Source organism: Chiloscyllium punctatum, chromosome 38, assembly GCF_047496795.1.
Source record: "Chiloscyllium punctatum isolate Juve2018m chromosome 38, sChiPun1.3, whole genome shotgun sequence".
In the NCBI taxonomy this organism is placed as follows: Eukaryota; Metazoa; Chordata; class Chondrichthyes; order Orectolobiformes; family Hemiscylliidae; genus Chiloscyllium; species Chiloscyllium punctatum.
Window position 1 is genome coordinate 24,576,278 of NC_092776.1, and position 16,677 is coordinate 24,592,954.

The 16,677-nt window shown below is 40.0% G+C and overlaps 1 protein-coding gene across 3 annotated transcripts in view; it reads right to left on the bottom strand.

The window, feature by feature from the left end:
- LOC140463453 (hyaluronan-binding protein 2-like) overlaps positions 1–16,677 on the bottom strand; it is a 51,870-nt gene that overhangs the window by 17,650 nt on the left and 17,543 nt on the right. For all 3 annotated transcript variants that reach the window (XR_011954682.1, XR_011954681.1, XM_072557390.1), the window contains exons 4-8: positions 15,836–15,943; positions 7,719–7,835; positions 6,127–6,246; positions 5,573–5,744; positions 574–668 (exon numbers count right to left, since the gene is read on the bottom strand). Coding sequence is in view for 1 of the 3 variants with exons in the window: in XM_072557390.1 (XP_072413491.1) it covers positions 574–668; positions 5,573–5,744; positions 6,127–6,246; positions 7,719–7,835; positions 15,836–15,943 (612 nt within the window). In the remaining 2 variants the exon portion in view is untranslated. The remainder of the gene's footprint in view (positions 1–573; positions 669–5,572; positions 5,745–6,126; positions 6,247–7,718; positions 7,836–15,835; positions 15,944–16,677) is intronic.

Sequence of the window (16,677 nt, forward strand, 5' to 3'; positions counted from 1 at the left end):
TCCTGTACAAAATTTGCCTCAAGTCTATAACTTTCACGCTGTTGGTTAGCATGATTGTCATCTATTTTGGTTGTAATGACCAAATAAGACTCTGCATACAGAAGTGGTCTTACATAATACATAGTGGTAATGTCACTAGATGTTATAAAGTTACGTGGAGACTTTCTGTAGACTAGCAATTCAGAATCAGGTAACATTCTGGGGACATGTATTCAAATCCTGTCATGACAGATGGTGAAATTTGAATTCGATAAAAATCTGATGATGTTCAAATAACCATTGCCATAAGAAGTAATTCAATTCACTGAGGTCCTCTATATTAAGGAAATCTGCAATTCATACCCGATCTGCCTTACATGTGATTCCAGATGCACAGCAAAGTAACTGCTCTCTGAAATGGCCAGAGAGCCAATCAGTTCACAGACAACAAATGTCATCCATGCCATTGACACCCACCTCTCATCCAAGTATGAAATCTTTAACAAAATGGTATCCTTGAAAAGCCAGATCATGCAATATGACGATGCTGTGGTCAACCATATACAACAGCACAAATATTTTAGCTGTACGCACCAGGGTCACACTGAGAGATTGCACAAAAGTCCCATTTCAGTTTTCCATTTGGTTCTTTAAAAAAGCACCAAGGCTTATCATCATCATCTGGATTTCTGGTTGAAAAGAATGTTTAAAATGCAAGGTCAGATTTAGTTACTAGACATCATTTTGAAAGTATACATCATTTCTATACATTATTGCAGCCATTTCCTTTTTTCCGTTGTTTCCTCTCAACACTAATTTGAATTTTAAAATGCCTTTTTCACTTCAGAAAAATGAGATGCATTTCAACAAGACTATATCCATTTGTTTTGTTCTCTTCTGTATAGCTGATGCTGAACGTCCTATCGACTATAAACTGGACATCTTTCTTACAATTTTTGAGCTGAAATCCCTTTAAGAATAAAGAGCCAACTTGAAGGGGTTTGTATGACACATTCATTTGCTGAGCTATAGTGAAGCACTGAGAAGCCATGACTTAAACAGCATTCCTTACAATAATAAGCACGTCGGCCTATAATGTCACCATCAGCACAGCTCCCTGTATTATTAATACAAGTTGAACACACCCAATATACTCAGTCATAGTGTCTGGTATCATGGGTTTCGAAATGCCAGTGAGCTGCTGATGCAGCCCAATATGTTACTGGTCCTAGTATAATCCAGATTAGGGGTTAGATGGGAATCGGGCTTATCCAGGTCCAAACTCTGAACGTTTTAGAAGGAATACAGCTCCCAGTGGTGGGACTAGAAGCGGGTGCTGCCTCTGCTCATTTGTCAGGAGCTGCAATGCCCACAGTGTAAACTGGAAGTGTGTGCAGAGGACAATCACGCTGTGGGGCAGGATATCAGCTGAGTGAATTATAGCTCTGATGGACTATAAAAGGCATCCTTCTTAACGACAGGTTCTCCAGATGGACCCCAAGTCATTCAGAGCATTTTGGGCTGAGTTAGCCTCTGTCTCCCTTGAAACCTCCCATCAGTTGTCCCCCATTCTTTGTCACTTTCATCTGGAACTTCACCTTCTTGAACCCCTATTGTTATCACCCAACACACCCCTCAATCATCAAGATGCCTTCAGACAGACAAAGAGCAGCCCCATAGTTCAGTTTTACTTCCCTGCAGGTTCTCCACCAGGTCATCAGGAAACACTGGGAACTGTTCTTCCCCAGGGATGACAGCAGGAGACCCTCTTGGTTATCTCAGAGATCACATGGGGGAAGTGAGCAGTGTCAGGTCCATACATGAAGCTGGATGCAATGCCACAGAAGGATGAACCACTTCCCTGGATCAACCAGGAAATGTGATGTTGCATCAATGGCCTCTGATATGGCAACCAAACAAAGAGACTTTGCAAATGGGAAGAGAAGCCAGTCTTGGAAATGTGTTCTATGATCAGTGTCACATGGTAATAGGGACCGGACTAAGTGAGAGTTGTGTAGAATAGAGCAACTGAGTATCAGTTAAAATGTATGCATCAGGTCAAAGGAGTTAGATGTCACTTGAAATGTTTCCAAGTCTCCAAATTCGTTTTCTTGAAGGATGAGGAAACATTCGATGTCGAGGGAGGGCAAAGAATGGAAGAGGAGAGGGTGAACTCAAAGTGCTAACATTTTTGAGTAGGAATACGTTGGAGATTACAGGTGAGCAGGAAGGCTGGACTAGCCAACAAAATGAGAATGTCTTCAAGATACAGTTGAGATATTAACATATTAGAAAAATGTGTAAAACTGACTTCCTAATAGTCTGAGCTGCTCCTTAATATCTTTCTTGTTATTCTTCACTGCAGATTGTTGCCATGAGCACAAAATGCAAAAATCAATTGTGCAAAGATATATTTTCACTTTTGACTGAGACCTACAACACCCAGAGAATGACTATCATCTCGTTCCCTCTTGTCCTCCACCATAACAGTTACATTACACTTACACAGGTTTCAAAAGCATTGCCAGAAGATCAGAAGCAGATCTTGCTGCTCACTTTATAGACACATGCCAGCAGCTGAGGCAGACTGGCTCAGCCTAACCCCCTGAGAGCGGGAGGATGTTTGTGGGTAAGGCCCATGTGGAGCCCTGGGCTAATGATGGGCCTCTAGCCCTGAATCATAACATGCTTCAGTTGCAGAGGTACACAGGGATACACAGGAACATAGGGCAGTGGAGAAAGAGACTATCTAGATCAGAGCATGAACTGTGCAGAAAACTATCCATTTGTTGAATTCCGTCATGGTTCCCATCAGGTGAGTATATGCTTTCCTACGTAGGGAGGCTGTTGACTATCATGGGGATGAAGATCTAAAATGTAAGCACTTTCACTTTGCCGCTCTGGCCTTGGGCTCAGTACAGCAATGTTTGAATCAGAGAAGAGTGAGGCTTGTGAACCGCTCAAAAACACAGAGCACTTCCAGGGTAAGTAGACATTTCTCATTCCCTCTTGCTGCTGATTCCAGAGAATCGAGTGGGTGAGGTCCTGGAGGATGCCCCCTACTATTCCAGAGGTCCCCCAGTAGGCCCAGGCGCTAGGGCTGCCAGACAGAGTGCATCGATTGCATCGCAGGTAGAGTGGTATCAGGTTGTTTGCTCTGGTGTTGGAGTGACACCAAGGCATAACCATTGCATGGGAAACAATGCAACATATTGAGGGGATAGACACATACACATATCTGTATAGATAAAAAGATTGTTTACTTGATATTGTGCACATTATTAAAATTTAGATTAGATTAGATTAGATTACTTACAGTGTGGAAACAGGCCCTTCGGCCCAACAAGTCCACACCGCCCCGCCGAAGCGTAACCCACCCATACCCCTACATCTACATCTACCCCTTACCTAACACTACAGGCAATTTAGCATGGCCAATTTACCTGACCTGCACATCTTTGGACTGTGGGAGGAAACTGGAGCACCCGGAGGAAACCCACGCAGACACGGGGAGAACGTGCAAACTCCACACAGTCAGTCGCCTGAGGCGGGAATTGAACCCGGGTCTCTGGCGCTGTGAGGCAGCAGTGCTAACCACTGCTGGGACATTTTCCTTTGGAGGGCATAATGCATGGTCTTCATGTCAGGCAGTTGTTACTTGAATGAAGCGATTCAGAGACATCTCACTTGTGTAGGGAATAATGGGTGGAATTTTTAGGTATTGTCTTTATGATTCATATTCTCAAGGCAATGCTACCTGCAGCATCTGCTGGCCTTCGACAAGTCACTTGCTAAGGTCACTTAAGAACATGGAAAGTAATTTGCTGCTCAAACAGTCCCTGCCAATGTATGCCAGCAGCAGAATGATGGCTCAGCAACATTTCAGTGAGTTATGTGCCAGTATGAAGCCCATAATCTCAGGGGCTGTCAACCAGCTTCATCTAACGTGATGAAGATCCACTCTCCTTGGTTTTGTTAAGGATAACGGATGTGGTTAATGATTTTTAGAAAGCTTCATTCATGGAATCTTGACATTGCTGGATAGGTCATTATTTATTGCTAATTGCCATCGAGAAGGTGATGCGACACTACCTTCTTGAACTTTGCTGTCCATTGGGTGTTGGTACACCACTGTGTTGTTAGAAAAGGAGTTCTAGGGCTTTGACACAGTGATAGTGAAAGAATGGCAACATAGTTCCAGATCAGGATGAGGTGTGGCTTGGAGGGGAACTTACAGATGCTTGTGTTCCCATGTATCTGTCGCCCTTGTCCTTTAAAGTGATAGAATTCACAGATTTGGAAGGAGCTGTTCAAGGAGCCATCGTGAGTTCATCTTTATCCTTTGGAGCGTATACACTACTCCCATGATGAATCAGCAGTGGAAGGAGTGAATGCTAATCAAGCAGGTGTTTTGTCCTGGGTTGTGTTGAGCTTCTCGAATGTGTTTAGAGCTGAACCAATCCAGGCAAGTGGAGAATATTCTATCATACTCCTGATTTGTGCCCTGCAGTTTGTGGACAGGTTTTGGAGAGACAGTAGGTGAATTACTTGCCACAAATTCCTCTAATCTGATCTGTTCTCGTGGCTGCAGTAGTATATGGCTGGTCCAGTTCAGTTTCATAATAAGTCCCAGGATGTTGCTTGCGTCAATGATGAAGCAGATGAAGATGAATGTTTTGCAGTGATCGCCTTGGACTGAGATAATTGCCACTGGGCATTGATTGCCACTCCACCATTGATGTGCCACCAATTTTAACAACTCCAACTGATGTTGCAAAACTACGATTTTGGATCTCACCCATTAATAAATGTCCCACCTTCCTTTTCTCCTACCTTTACTGTCACATTAAAGTCTACCCTGTGTATTTACATAATATTTTTTACCTGGAAATGCCATTGAATGTCAATGGAGAAGCATTAGGATCTTCTCTTGTTGGAACTGGTCATTACCTGGCAATTGTGTGATGTGCATATTGTCATTTGGGAGGGGTTGCTTAACACAGTTGGCTGGATAGCCACTTTGTGATGTAGTGATGCCAACAGTGTGGGTCCAATTTCTGCACCAGCTGAGGTTACCATGAAGAACTCTTCTTCTTAACCTCATGCTGCACCTGAGGTGTGGTGATCTACAAGTTATATCACTACCAGTCATCTCTCTCTAATGAGGGATCAGCCCTGGGGTCTGGTAAGATAATGGTGACTTTACTTTTACTTGTCACTTATCGGCACAAGTCTGAATATTGACCAGGTCTTTTGACATATGGACATGGACTACTTCAGCATCCAAGAAGTTACAAATGGTGCTGGACATTGTGTGATCATCAGGGAACATCTCCCAATCTGATGGAGGGAGGGTCAATGATGAAGCAGATGAAGATGAATGTTTTGCAGTGATCGCCTTGGACTGAGATAATTGCCACTGGGCATTGATTGCCACTCCACCATTGATGTGCCACCAATTTTAACAACTCCAACTGATGTTGCAAAACTACGATTTTGGATCTCACCCATTAATAAATGTCCCACCTTCCTTTTCTCCTACCTTTACTGTCACATTAAAGTCTACCCTGTGTATTTACATAATATTTTTTACCTGCAAAATCTGTGATCTCCAATGCCAGTTTCTTCAGCTTGAGGCTGAAATATATTGATGTGTTTCTTTAGAAGTAAGTGTGAGCTCCAGTATAAACACTCCCTCCCCTGTTGTGTTACAGCAACATTGCCTCTGTAATCTTCACCATTTCCCTCATAACAGTCATTAGAATCTGTAGAATGTTAAAGCCGAGAGTTACATGCAGGTTAATGAAAATTGAGCAATATCAGATATTCACCTTGGGGATGAGAACTATCCCGGCTTAAAAGTTCATTCTATGTTTACCTGGTATTAAACCAAAGAATCATAGAAGATTATGTTACCTTTAATGAAAGGAAACACAATTATAGAATTTTAGCTGCCTTCTGAAATCATTTCAACATTGCAGAGGTTTTATTTACAACAGTTAAAGCTGACTTAATGGAAGTCTATTTGCACCAAATAATAAAAGCTAGCTCCAAATTATTGATTTAAAAGTTGTAATTAAGCATCTGAGTTGATTTTATGCATATGTTTACGGAAATAAATAAAACACAAATAGAAAGCATTAATACCTGTTTCACAATATCGACCTCTGAAGGATTTTGGACAGATGCAAACAAAAGATCTTCTTGTCAGACCCCTTCTACAAGTTCCACCATTTTTACAAGGATTTCTTGAACAGGTGTGAATTGCTAAGAGGAAGAGTTTGGGAAACATTGTTTAAACTTCATTATGTCACCAAAGAAATATTCATTTCAGACTGTCACATTTTCTATAGGTATTATGGTTCTTTTTCTACGTTGAAACTGTTTGAATTTCAGTAAAAACAAACTAACACTCAGAAAAAAATCATTAGAAGGAATAGGCCCCCACTGTGCCTGATTTTTGGAACCAATTTCCAGTCATGTTCTCTCACAACTTGCTTCCCCTGGAAGTGTGCGACCTGATGATTTGTCATCTGGAGGTATCTGTGTTATCTATTAAAAACAGCCATTAGACCCATTGAATATGCTAATCAGGGATGTAATGCCTGGTTAATTGTATGTAATAACTGCAGCTCAATGTCAGACTAAAGGTCAGATTTTCTTCAGAACTTCAAATCAAACTTATCTTTTTCATGGAATCACATCAAGCCTGGATAAAACTCATTTACTCCCCACCCATCTTCTAAGGAAGATCATCATTAGTTATTCTTTAGGGGACTGACAGCATGGGCTCGAGTCTCTGATTGGTAGTAGGAATCCGGAGCTCCACACAAGTTCCATTTCCCACCCTTCCTGGTTCACAGGGCTCTTCTTGCCACTACATTATCTTCAAATTTTTACTGCAGGTTTTCAGATATTGCAAAATCAAATGTAGTTGCTTGGAGCTGATATGAGTGATGGTGTTCCAATATAGGCTCATTTTGGACCCGGTCAGTTTGAGACCCAGTTCCCCTCACAGCCATAACTCACTTTTGTAAAAGAATAAGTTTCCTCAGGAAACTTACCAAAAAACCTGTGAGAATTTACTTATGTCATATCTTTTTATTTATCATCCCTATTCTTTCAAATTTCTTTTGATTCCCTGACTCTTTTAACTTCCCTGTTTATTAACCTTTTTGTTGGTATATACTTTTAAGAAACATTAGAATTTTACAGTTGATGTAACATTTATTTCTGTTTCCTTTTGCCTTCCTTAATTGTTTTTGTTTTGACTTATGTGCGCTTTGGATAACACACGATTCTATCTCTCTTCCCTTTAAAACTTTGCAAAGATTTTCCTCTGTATCTTTTCACTGATACCATTTTGGAGCACATTTATTCATGTTTCTTTCACATGCTTCAATGCAAAGGGTGATTCCATGATCCAACACTGCCAGTGAGGAGTGAAATGATCTGTGGAAGGAGCACTGGATCACGGAATTTCCTGTATTTGTTTAGATTAGATTAGATTAGATTACTTACAGTGTGGAAACAGGCCCTTCGGCCCAACAAGTCCACACTGACCCTCTGAAGTGCAACCCACCCAGACCCATTCCCCTACATTTATCCCTTTACCTAACACTTCCTCGACTGTAATGGTTTTAAAAATGCCCTTTTGACTTTGACAGATTTCTTGACCACATTTCACAAAGTACTGTAAAAGGGTACATCATATTGATAAGTAGGAATGGTTACCATACGTTTTTTACAGTCTGGTGGTTTGAATGGATAGTTGCACTTGCACTTGTAGTATGGTGGATTAAAGGTTAGAACACACTCTCCATGCCTGCATGTACTCCTCCGACAGGGATTGTTTACTGCAATTTAAAGAACATAGTTTTGCAATGTATGTAGTTGTTAGGAGTTACAAACCAGAAAGAATTTGAATTTATGTACTACCTTTCACATCCCCATATTGCCCTACAGTTCCCAAAGTAGAAACAAGCAAAAAAAAATCACCACTGACATCATCATCTCTGGATTGTATTTTTTAGAATTCATTCATGGGATGTGGGCATCACAGGAGAGGCCAGCAGTTATTGTCCATCCCTAATTGCCCAGAGGGCAGTTAAGAATCAACCACATTGCTGTGGTTGAGGAGTCACATATAGGCCAGGCCAGATGAGGATGGCAGTTTCCATCTCTAAAGGCATTAATGAACCAGGTGAGTTTTTCCAACAATCGGCAATGGCTTCATGGTCATCATTAGATTCTTAATTCCAGATTTTCTTGTTGTATATTGAATTCAAATTCCGCCATCTGCTGTTGTGGGATATAAACCCAGGTCCCCAGAACATTACTCAAATCCCTGGATTAACAGACCAGCGATTATACCGCTAGGCCATTGCCTCCCACTATGGAATTAGTGAAAGTCAATGTAGGAATCCATGAATATTGTAGCAACTGAGAAATGTTTCCCTACCACTTTAAAGATTGTAAAACAATGTTTAAAATTTTAAAGCTTTGAAAGCAAAGCAAATCATCGAAAACATAATTTCCTTGTTGTGGTGGGATTGTGGTAGAATAGAGTGACAAATCCAGAAAGGCCAATCTTAATATTAGGATGAAAATTGCTCCACCTTTTATGCTTTTGCACACGGACAACGTGGCAAGATTCTTACCAGGCAGTAGCAAGATGTCAGTTGATGCTCATTATTGCTGGTTAAATACTTTGTTGTTGCCTCACTAATTCAGAGTCTCTCATCTTACCAAACTCGCCAAACAAGGCCAATGCCAGGATTTAGCTTACCACCAGCTCTGAATGCTCTCTATGTTGGACATTCAGCAGCAACAATTCAAGGCACACTCCATGGGCATCAGCCACATGCAACCCCAATCCACAAATATTGGCAGCTGTCATACATTAGCCTTTAAGAACTCTCATGACCAATATCCAATCCACTTGTAGGATGTTTCCACATTTCAGTGTTGTACCTTGGGGTGCACCAGCAATTGTCATTGTAATGCTGCAGCAGCTGAGGGCTCTTTGCTCACTGACATAGTGCTCACCCACTCTGAACCTAGCCAGATGCTCACAGCAACCCTACCTTACATTGCCTTTGCGCACTTTGCCCCTTCAGCTAGAGCTACCTGCCTCGTAATACTGCTGTCTCATTGTGCTATTTAGTACACACACAAAGCCTTGTCATAGTTGTCAGCTGGCCTCAGTCATGTTTTGCGGTTAGGTTTTGCTCAAGGGCTCCCAGCACAGTAAGTCAAAGGCAACCTCGGTACCAGTTCAGGATCTGCTCGGGGTGGTCAGGGTCAGGATCCTGTCCTCATAAGGGATGGGGAACTGAATCACCCACCTTGACTGTTTCTGCCCTATTGTGGGCTGTTTTCCTCCTGACAGGAGATGAAAGTAGGTGTTTGGCACAGAGGGGGAAGTATCCCAAGTGAGTGAGTGAATATTGCAGATAACATGGTTAGTGGTGTCAGGGGTCCAGGATGGGTGAGAATCAGTGTGGAAGTTGTTACAGGTAATAGTGACAGTGGTAGGACACGAGCCTAGGTGGCAGGTGGGTACAGCAGCAGAACTATTGAGTAAGAGGCATCAAGAAGAAGATGGTGCCACATACATTGTCCGAGTGGTGAAGGATATTGACCTTCCTATAGTGCTGGGCATTTCTTTAGAAAACTGAGTCAGCTTTAACCCAGATGATGACCTCGGTCCAGTCAGGCATGGTCTGATAGTAGCTGGGGGAGGAGGGAGTCCTGTGTCTCACCACTCCATTCAGCAGGACCTCTAGGAAGCTGACCACAAAGTGGGGCAATAATATCCTTCAGTCCGTCATGTGTGGGGCAAATCTCAGGAACCATGTAGGGCTGCTTCGGACTGACAGTGTTTGTCCAAGTGCACCACAGGCTTCTGAAGATGTTGTGAGAACAAGGGTCGATAATCTTTAGGTGGATGTCGCAGAGTTGGTGAATGTTTGGAGGAACAGTGTGTGGTAAGATGGGGCCAGGATGAGCTCTTGATGAACACCATAGGAGTCCAGTAAATAAAAAATGAGGCATAAAGTGCGGTGCTGGAAAAGCACAGCTGGTCAGGCAGTAACCAAGGAGCAGGAGAGTTGACATTTCGAGCAGAAGCTCTTCATCAAGACCCTCTACAACCCTCTACAAGATATTAATGAGGCATGTTTGGTAAGATATGGTGAGATATCTGCTAGGCCTCATGCCAACAAACCCTCCAAAAAAATCTGACTCAACTCAGACCTAGCTTGAAAGAAAGATTCAGCCCGTAGTCTTTTTTTTTATACATGCTGAATGGAGCCTTGCAAAACAATATCTTCTAAAAACATCTGAAAAACTGTGGAGTTGCCTGCACAAGATACAAAAGGGATTGCGTTGACTGAGGTCAGGACGTCAAATGAAAATTGGTAAGATCAGATTTGGTTACTTGCAGCTTCAATAACACACTAGCAAGGAGCAAGTTATTGGAGATTCGGGAAAATAAACTAAATAAATAAAATAACCTTGAACATTGTTTCACAAATTTATTTTTGTGGCACGTGGGGCAAAGTTTGAGCTACTGCTGCCTACGTTTTTTGTACAAAGAAAGTCAAAAAACACAAATCCAATCATCAATGTTATGCAATAAAATCAATACCATTTGTTTAAGATGTGTTGAGGAGAATCAGGAATAATGTTGTCCTCTAAATTCAAAAGTGGGAGAACTGCCTGACTTCCATTATAATTTGTGACTTTATAGCAAAATCATAGGCTCTTGCAGTTTTAAAATCGTGAACTTCTGAAAATTTGATTGATGAAGTACTACTGTTAATGAAGTAATTAGTCTTCATTTACTTTCCAATATATACTGTATACTTACAGTACAGAGTGTCTGTTGCCTAAAAGACAAACTGCTTGAATACAATAAAGTTTCATGGGAATGTCTGGAAACTTGTGGCTCGGTGGCTTAGTGGTTAGTACTGCTGCCTCACAGCGCTAGGGTCCCAGGTTCAATTCCAGCCTCAGGCAACTGTCTGTGTGGAGCTTGCACATTCTCCCTATGTCTGCGTGGGTTTCCTCCCTCAGTCCAAAGATGTGCAGGCCAGGTGAATTGGCCCATAATGTTAGGTGCATTAGTCAGAGGGAAATGGGTCTGGGTGGGTTACTCTTTGGAGGGTCAGTGTGGACTTGTTGGGCCGAAGGGCCTCCACACTGTAGGGAATCTAATCTAATCTAAATATAGGAGGCTGATGATCTTCATTGTCATGTGGAGGTGCTGGTGTTGGACTGGGGTGGTCAAAGTAAGAAGTCCCACAACCATGAGGTTATAACCCAACAGGTATATTTGAAATCACAAGTTTTCAAAGCTCAGTCAGGTGAAATGGCCTGACGCAGGAGCAGTGTTCTGAAAGTTTGTAAGTTCAAATAAATCTTTTCTTCTATAACCTGATATCGTGTGATTTCTGACTTTGATCTTCACTGTGACAGGAAGTGCAAAGCTGTTTTGCTGATGACCCTCATTGGTTGTTGTGGTGCAAGTCACACATCTTATTCACAATTTCTGATGAAATTTTAAGATCTATGAGCAGCACATGTCCAAGGAGTTGACTCTCTGGTGGCAGATTCTATGGGCTAGTGAATCAAGCATCTTCAGTGCCTTCTGTAGTTACTTGTCTCATGTAGCTCCATAGTGATATCCCCAGTATTTGCCATGACACCTAGGAATTTGGCAGGATATTTCAATGCAGCTTTTTTAACAATGTCTGATATTTCAATATCTTCCCCCTTTCAAACTGAGAAAAGTAATGATTGACTTCTAAATAAAAAAACTGAAAGAACCGCGGATGCTCTAAATCAGAAACAAAAACAGAAGTTGCTGGAAAAGCTCATCAGGTCTGGCAGCATCTGTGAAATCAGAGTTAAAGTTTTAGGTCACTGCACCCGAAATGTTAACTCTGATTTCTCTTCACAGAAACTGCCAGACCTGTTGAGCTTTTCCAGCAATTTTTAGGCTTTTGTTTCTAATTATTGATTTCATCGTCCATCTTAAGAATGGTGACAATATTTCACATGATGATATCTATAAGGCTTTAACATACAAAATGGGTGGACTACTTTTTCATTAATATTTATTAATCCACTTTTGAAAGAATCAGAATTCTCAGATCATAGACCTTTGGACTACGTTCCTTTGTGAGCATATAGCTTATTTTCCTCAAATTGGTAAAGTGAGAAAGAAATGATGCCTATTTCATGAAGGATAATTTCAGATTCATAGAACATTACAGTTTGAAGGGTCATTCATCCAATCATTTGTAGTTTCTCCCTTCCCAAGACCATTACATTTTATCTCACTCTACCAACGATTCCCAAGTTTCTGTTTCTCTTTTCTTTTCATGTATTTGTCATACTGTTTTTAAAATTAAGATTAAACCCAGTACTCTATGATTCCAAATGTTAACCATGCATCACACAAAGCTATGTTTCCTCATGTTATGAGAATTTCAGAAAAAGGAGTGGAATCAGACTATTTGGTCCCTTAAACTTGCCCTGCCATTCAGTAAGTTCATGGCTAATGTGTTTTGATTTTGAATTCCACATTCTTATCAATTCCCAGTAATCTTTGATTCTCTTGCCTAACAAAATATGTCTACCTCTGCCTTAAAATTATTCAATTACCTTCCTGAGTTCCCAAGTTACAGAGTTGTCTGAGAGAGAGCAATAGTCTCCTTCTTTCCATCCTAAAAGAACAGCCCTCTATTTTAAAACAGTGCCCTAGTTCTTGACTCACCCAGAAGAGGAAGCATCCTTTCAATGGTCACCGTTAAGATCTTATGCACTTCAATCAAATTGCCCTTCACTTTTCTAAACTCAACTGGAAATAAACCTAGCCTGACCACCTGCTCATTCCATGTAACAATTTAGTATTTCTCCTCTGAATTACTTCCAATGTACTTATATTCTTCTTTAAATAAGGAGGCCAAAGCAGCACACAGCATTCAAGACTAATGTATAACTAATGTATAACATTCACACTTTAATGTTCTATTCTGCTTTGCAATAGCAAACGTCAATTCATTAGCTTTCTGGATTACCTAGCTCTCCTAGACATAAATTTAATTAATACTCTGATCTTCATTCTTCCCACCAAAGTGGCCAATTTCTAATTTTCTCACATTATACATCACCTGTTCAATTTTGGTCCACTCTCACAAGCTATTCAAATCAGTCTTCAATAATAATGCATCCTCTTCAGAACATATGTTCCTACTCATCTTTGTGTCATGTATAAATTTGGCTACCACATCTTTGCTCTCCTTATCTAAAGTCATTGATATGAATGGTAAAATGTTAAAGTCCCAGCACAGAACCTTTCAAGAACCCACTTGCCACATCCTGCCAATCAAAAAAAGATCCATTTATGAATACTCTCTGTTTTCTGACATCCAACCAATCCTCTATACATATTAATATAGCACCCTCTTATACCATGAGCTTCTACTCTGTGTGATGATATTTTATGTTATATTGTGTGACATGTCTTCTGGAAATCCAAGTATAGTCCATTCACACAATCCCTAAATCCACAGCATATGTTGTTGCTTCAGAGAATTCCAATAAATTAGTTACTGATTTCCTTTTCACACAACAGTGCTGACTCTTCCTGATCACTTTGTGTGTTTCCAAGTGCCTAGTTATAATGATTGATCTTGACATCTTCCCTATGATACACATCCAGCTAACTGGCTTATGGACGTTTGTTTTTTTTTTGGCCTCTTTCCCTTTTTGAACAGACTTTTATATTGTTTCAGCCTAGTCTGTTGGAACCTTTCTAGAATCTAGTGATTTTTGGAAATTTAACACCAAAGCATTTGCCATCAGTTTTGGAAAATTACTGCCAATGCATTTAATTGGCACCACTTTTAAGATTCTAGGATGAAATACACCAGGACCCAGAGATTTATCAGTCTGCATCTCCAACAGTTTGTTCAGTACTGCTTTCTGTGATTATAATTTCTCAAAGCTCCTTTCTTCCTTCACTCTCCTGAATTACAATTATTCCTGGGAATTTTTTTGTATACTCTATACTGAAGACAAAAGCAAAATATTTGTTCACATCATCTGTAATTTCCTTATTATCCACTATTAGCTCCCTTTGGCCTTCTCAGGGGTAGCAACATTCACTTGTCTTACTCTTCTTTTTTTGGTACCTATAGAAAGTATTACAATGCAATCTTAAAGTGAAGCTACCAAGCTTCCCCTCATACTCTCATTTATTTCTGTTGATTAATCTTTTAAGTATTCTCTGCTTTTTTTATATTTTGCTTAATCTATTGATCTGTCACTCACTTTTGCATAATTATATTCTTTTTCCTTACATTTAATACTTTCCTCAATTAATTTAGTTGACCATAGATGATAGGTCCTCTCATTGGTCCTTTCTTGGAATTTTTGAAGTTGAAATATATTTACGCTGAGTGTTCTAAAATATTCCCTTAAATATTTGCTACTGGCCTTCTACTGATTTATGTCCTAGACTAGAATACTAGTTTACCTCAACTTTCATGTCGACATTGCTTTCTTTGTTAAAGTTTAAAATATTGGTCATGGACCCTCTCTTCTCCTGTTCAAACTGGATGTAAAATTCAATCATACTGTAGTTACTACTACCTAGAGGTGTCTTTACACTGAGATCATGAATTCATCCTGATTACACAATGTCAATCTAATAGAACCTATTCTCTGGTTGGTTACAGAATGTGCTGCTTTAAGAAGCTATTTTGAAAGTGTTCCTTGAACCCTTCAACTAAACTCTTATAACCAGTATGATTTTTCCAGTTTATATGTGATTATTGTCCTCCCTTTATCACAAGTAGCCAATATTTTCTTTTGATACTTCACCCTACATTGGGTGAATGTCAACATCCTATAGACCTTTCTCACTGATGATACTTTGCCCAATTATTTCTCTTTAATTATTCACTCTATCTAAACCTGTCATAATTTCAAATGCCTTTATCAAATTTCCTCTTGTTCTTTTCTGCTCTCAGGAGTGTAATCTTAACTTCTCTATGTAACTCTAAGTGTCATCCCAGAAATGACTTGTAAAATCTTTCTGTGCCCATTTCAAAGCCTACACATCATTCCTATAGTTTAGTGCCCAGAATATGGCATAGCAATCCAGCTGAAGACAAACTATGGTTTTATACAAGTTTAGCTTCACTTCCTGGTTTTGGTACTCTATGTTTCTACTTATAAAGCATGGGCTCTTTGCCGAAATAGCTGATATGCTAACATGTTACACTAAATGCTTTGGTGATCTGTCCTATCACCTTCAAAGATCTGTGCACAAACCCCCCCCTAATCATTTATACTATAAGGCTTCTAAAAGTTGCCATTACAATTAATGAGAAAGGTATTTCTTTACATTTATACAAAGCATTATACACAGCACATGCACAATTTGTTTGCAACTTATAAAAAATTGATTTGACTTCATTAAAATATATTTTAAATATAATATTCAGTATGTTAAGCATCTTCAGATATTTTGCCCTTCTGGAAGAAAGAAACAAAGAGGAAAACACCAAGGATTCATGTTATCCAATGTGATTTGAGCTACAATATAGGAAAAATACATTATTGAATGATACTTGAACCAATACCAATAAAAATTGGAGAAGATGCAGTATTCTGGGCTGAACCAAATCATGGATTTCATTTCAGTCAATTTATGCTTAGTCTATTATCTTAAACTTAATAGTTTTACTTTGTTTTTCTTTTTAACTTTATTGCTTGCCAAACATTAAAACTTGGCAATAAAACTTGGCAATAAAAAGACACTGTTTAGAAAGATGGTTACTTATTTGACACGTCCTTCCTGCATAAAATGGATGACAATGGCACACAAATGTTTGGCCTTTCGTTTCACAGGTACCCCCATTGTCACAAGGATTTGTTAAACAAGGATCTGGAAAAAAGGTTGAAGTAACATTGTTAGTTTTCACATAGTTTAATTGTGGAACTCAGTACACAAATTAATAATAACTTACAGTCTAAAGGCAACAATTGGGTATATATTACTTCAAAACACTAAGCAAGGCAGAGGCCGAAAGGAACACATTTCTTCAAGTTGCTACTTTTATCATCCAGAGAGATTACAATTGGATTGAAGAATTAAATCTTTTTGCTTTTTGCTCCAAATGGGGGAAGGTTTGGGGTGGGGAAGATGGCATTGGAAGTTGGGGAGACCTTTGTAATTGGAAATAGCAGAGGAGGGAGCAGCATGAGGGGGAGATCATGGTGGCAGCTAGGGACAGGGAGGTGACTTGGGAAGGTGAATGTATATGGGAGATGGACAGCTTGGGAGGAGGAGAAATGCATGTGATGTATGGAATGGGAGTTAAGGATAGGAGGATGAAGGCAGGCTTGGGACATGTGAAATGGGGGAATTGGGATAGCATAGGGAAAAGGCACATGTTGGGGAATAGGATGGAATTGATAGGAGAGAAATGTGAGGAATGTGTGGACATGGTATAAGAGGGATATTAGAGGAAAGATAGAATGGCATGAGATGGGAGTTTAAAGAAGCACCCATTGTAATAAGTTAAAAATCACACATCACCAGGTTATAGTCCAACAGCATTTCAGAGCCCTGCTTCTTCATCAGGTGGTTGTAGAGAATAAAATTGTAAGATGCAGAAT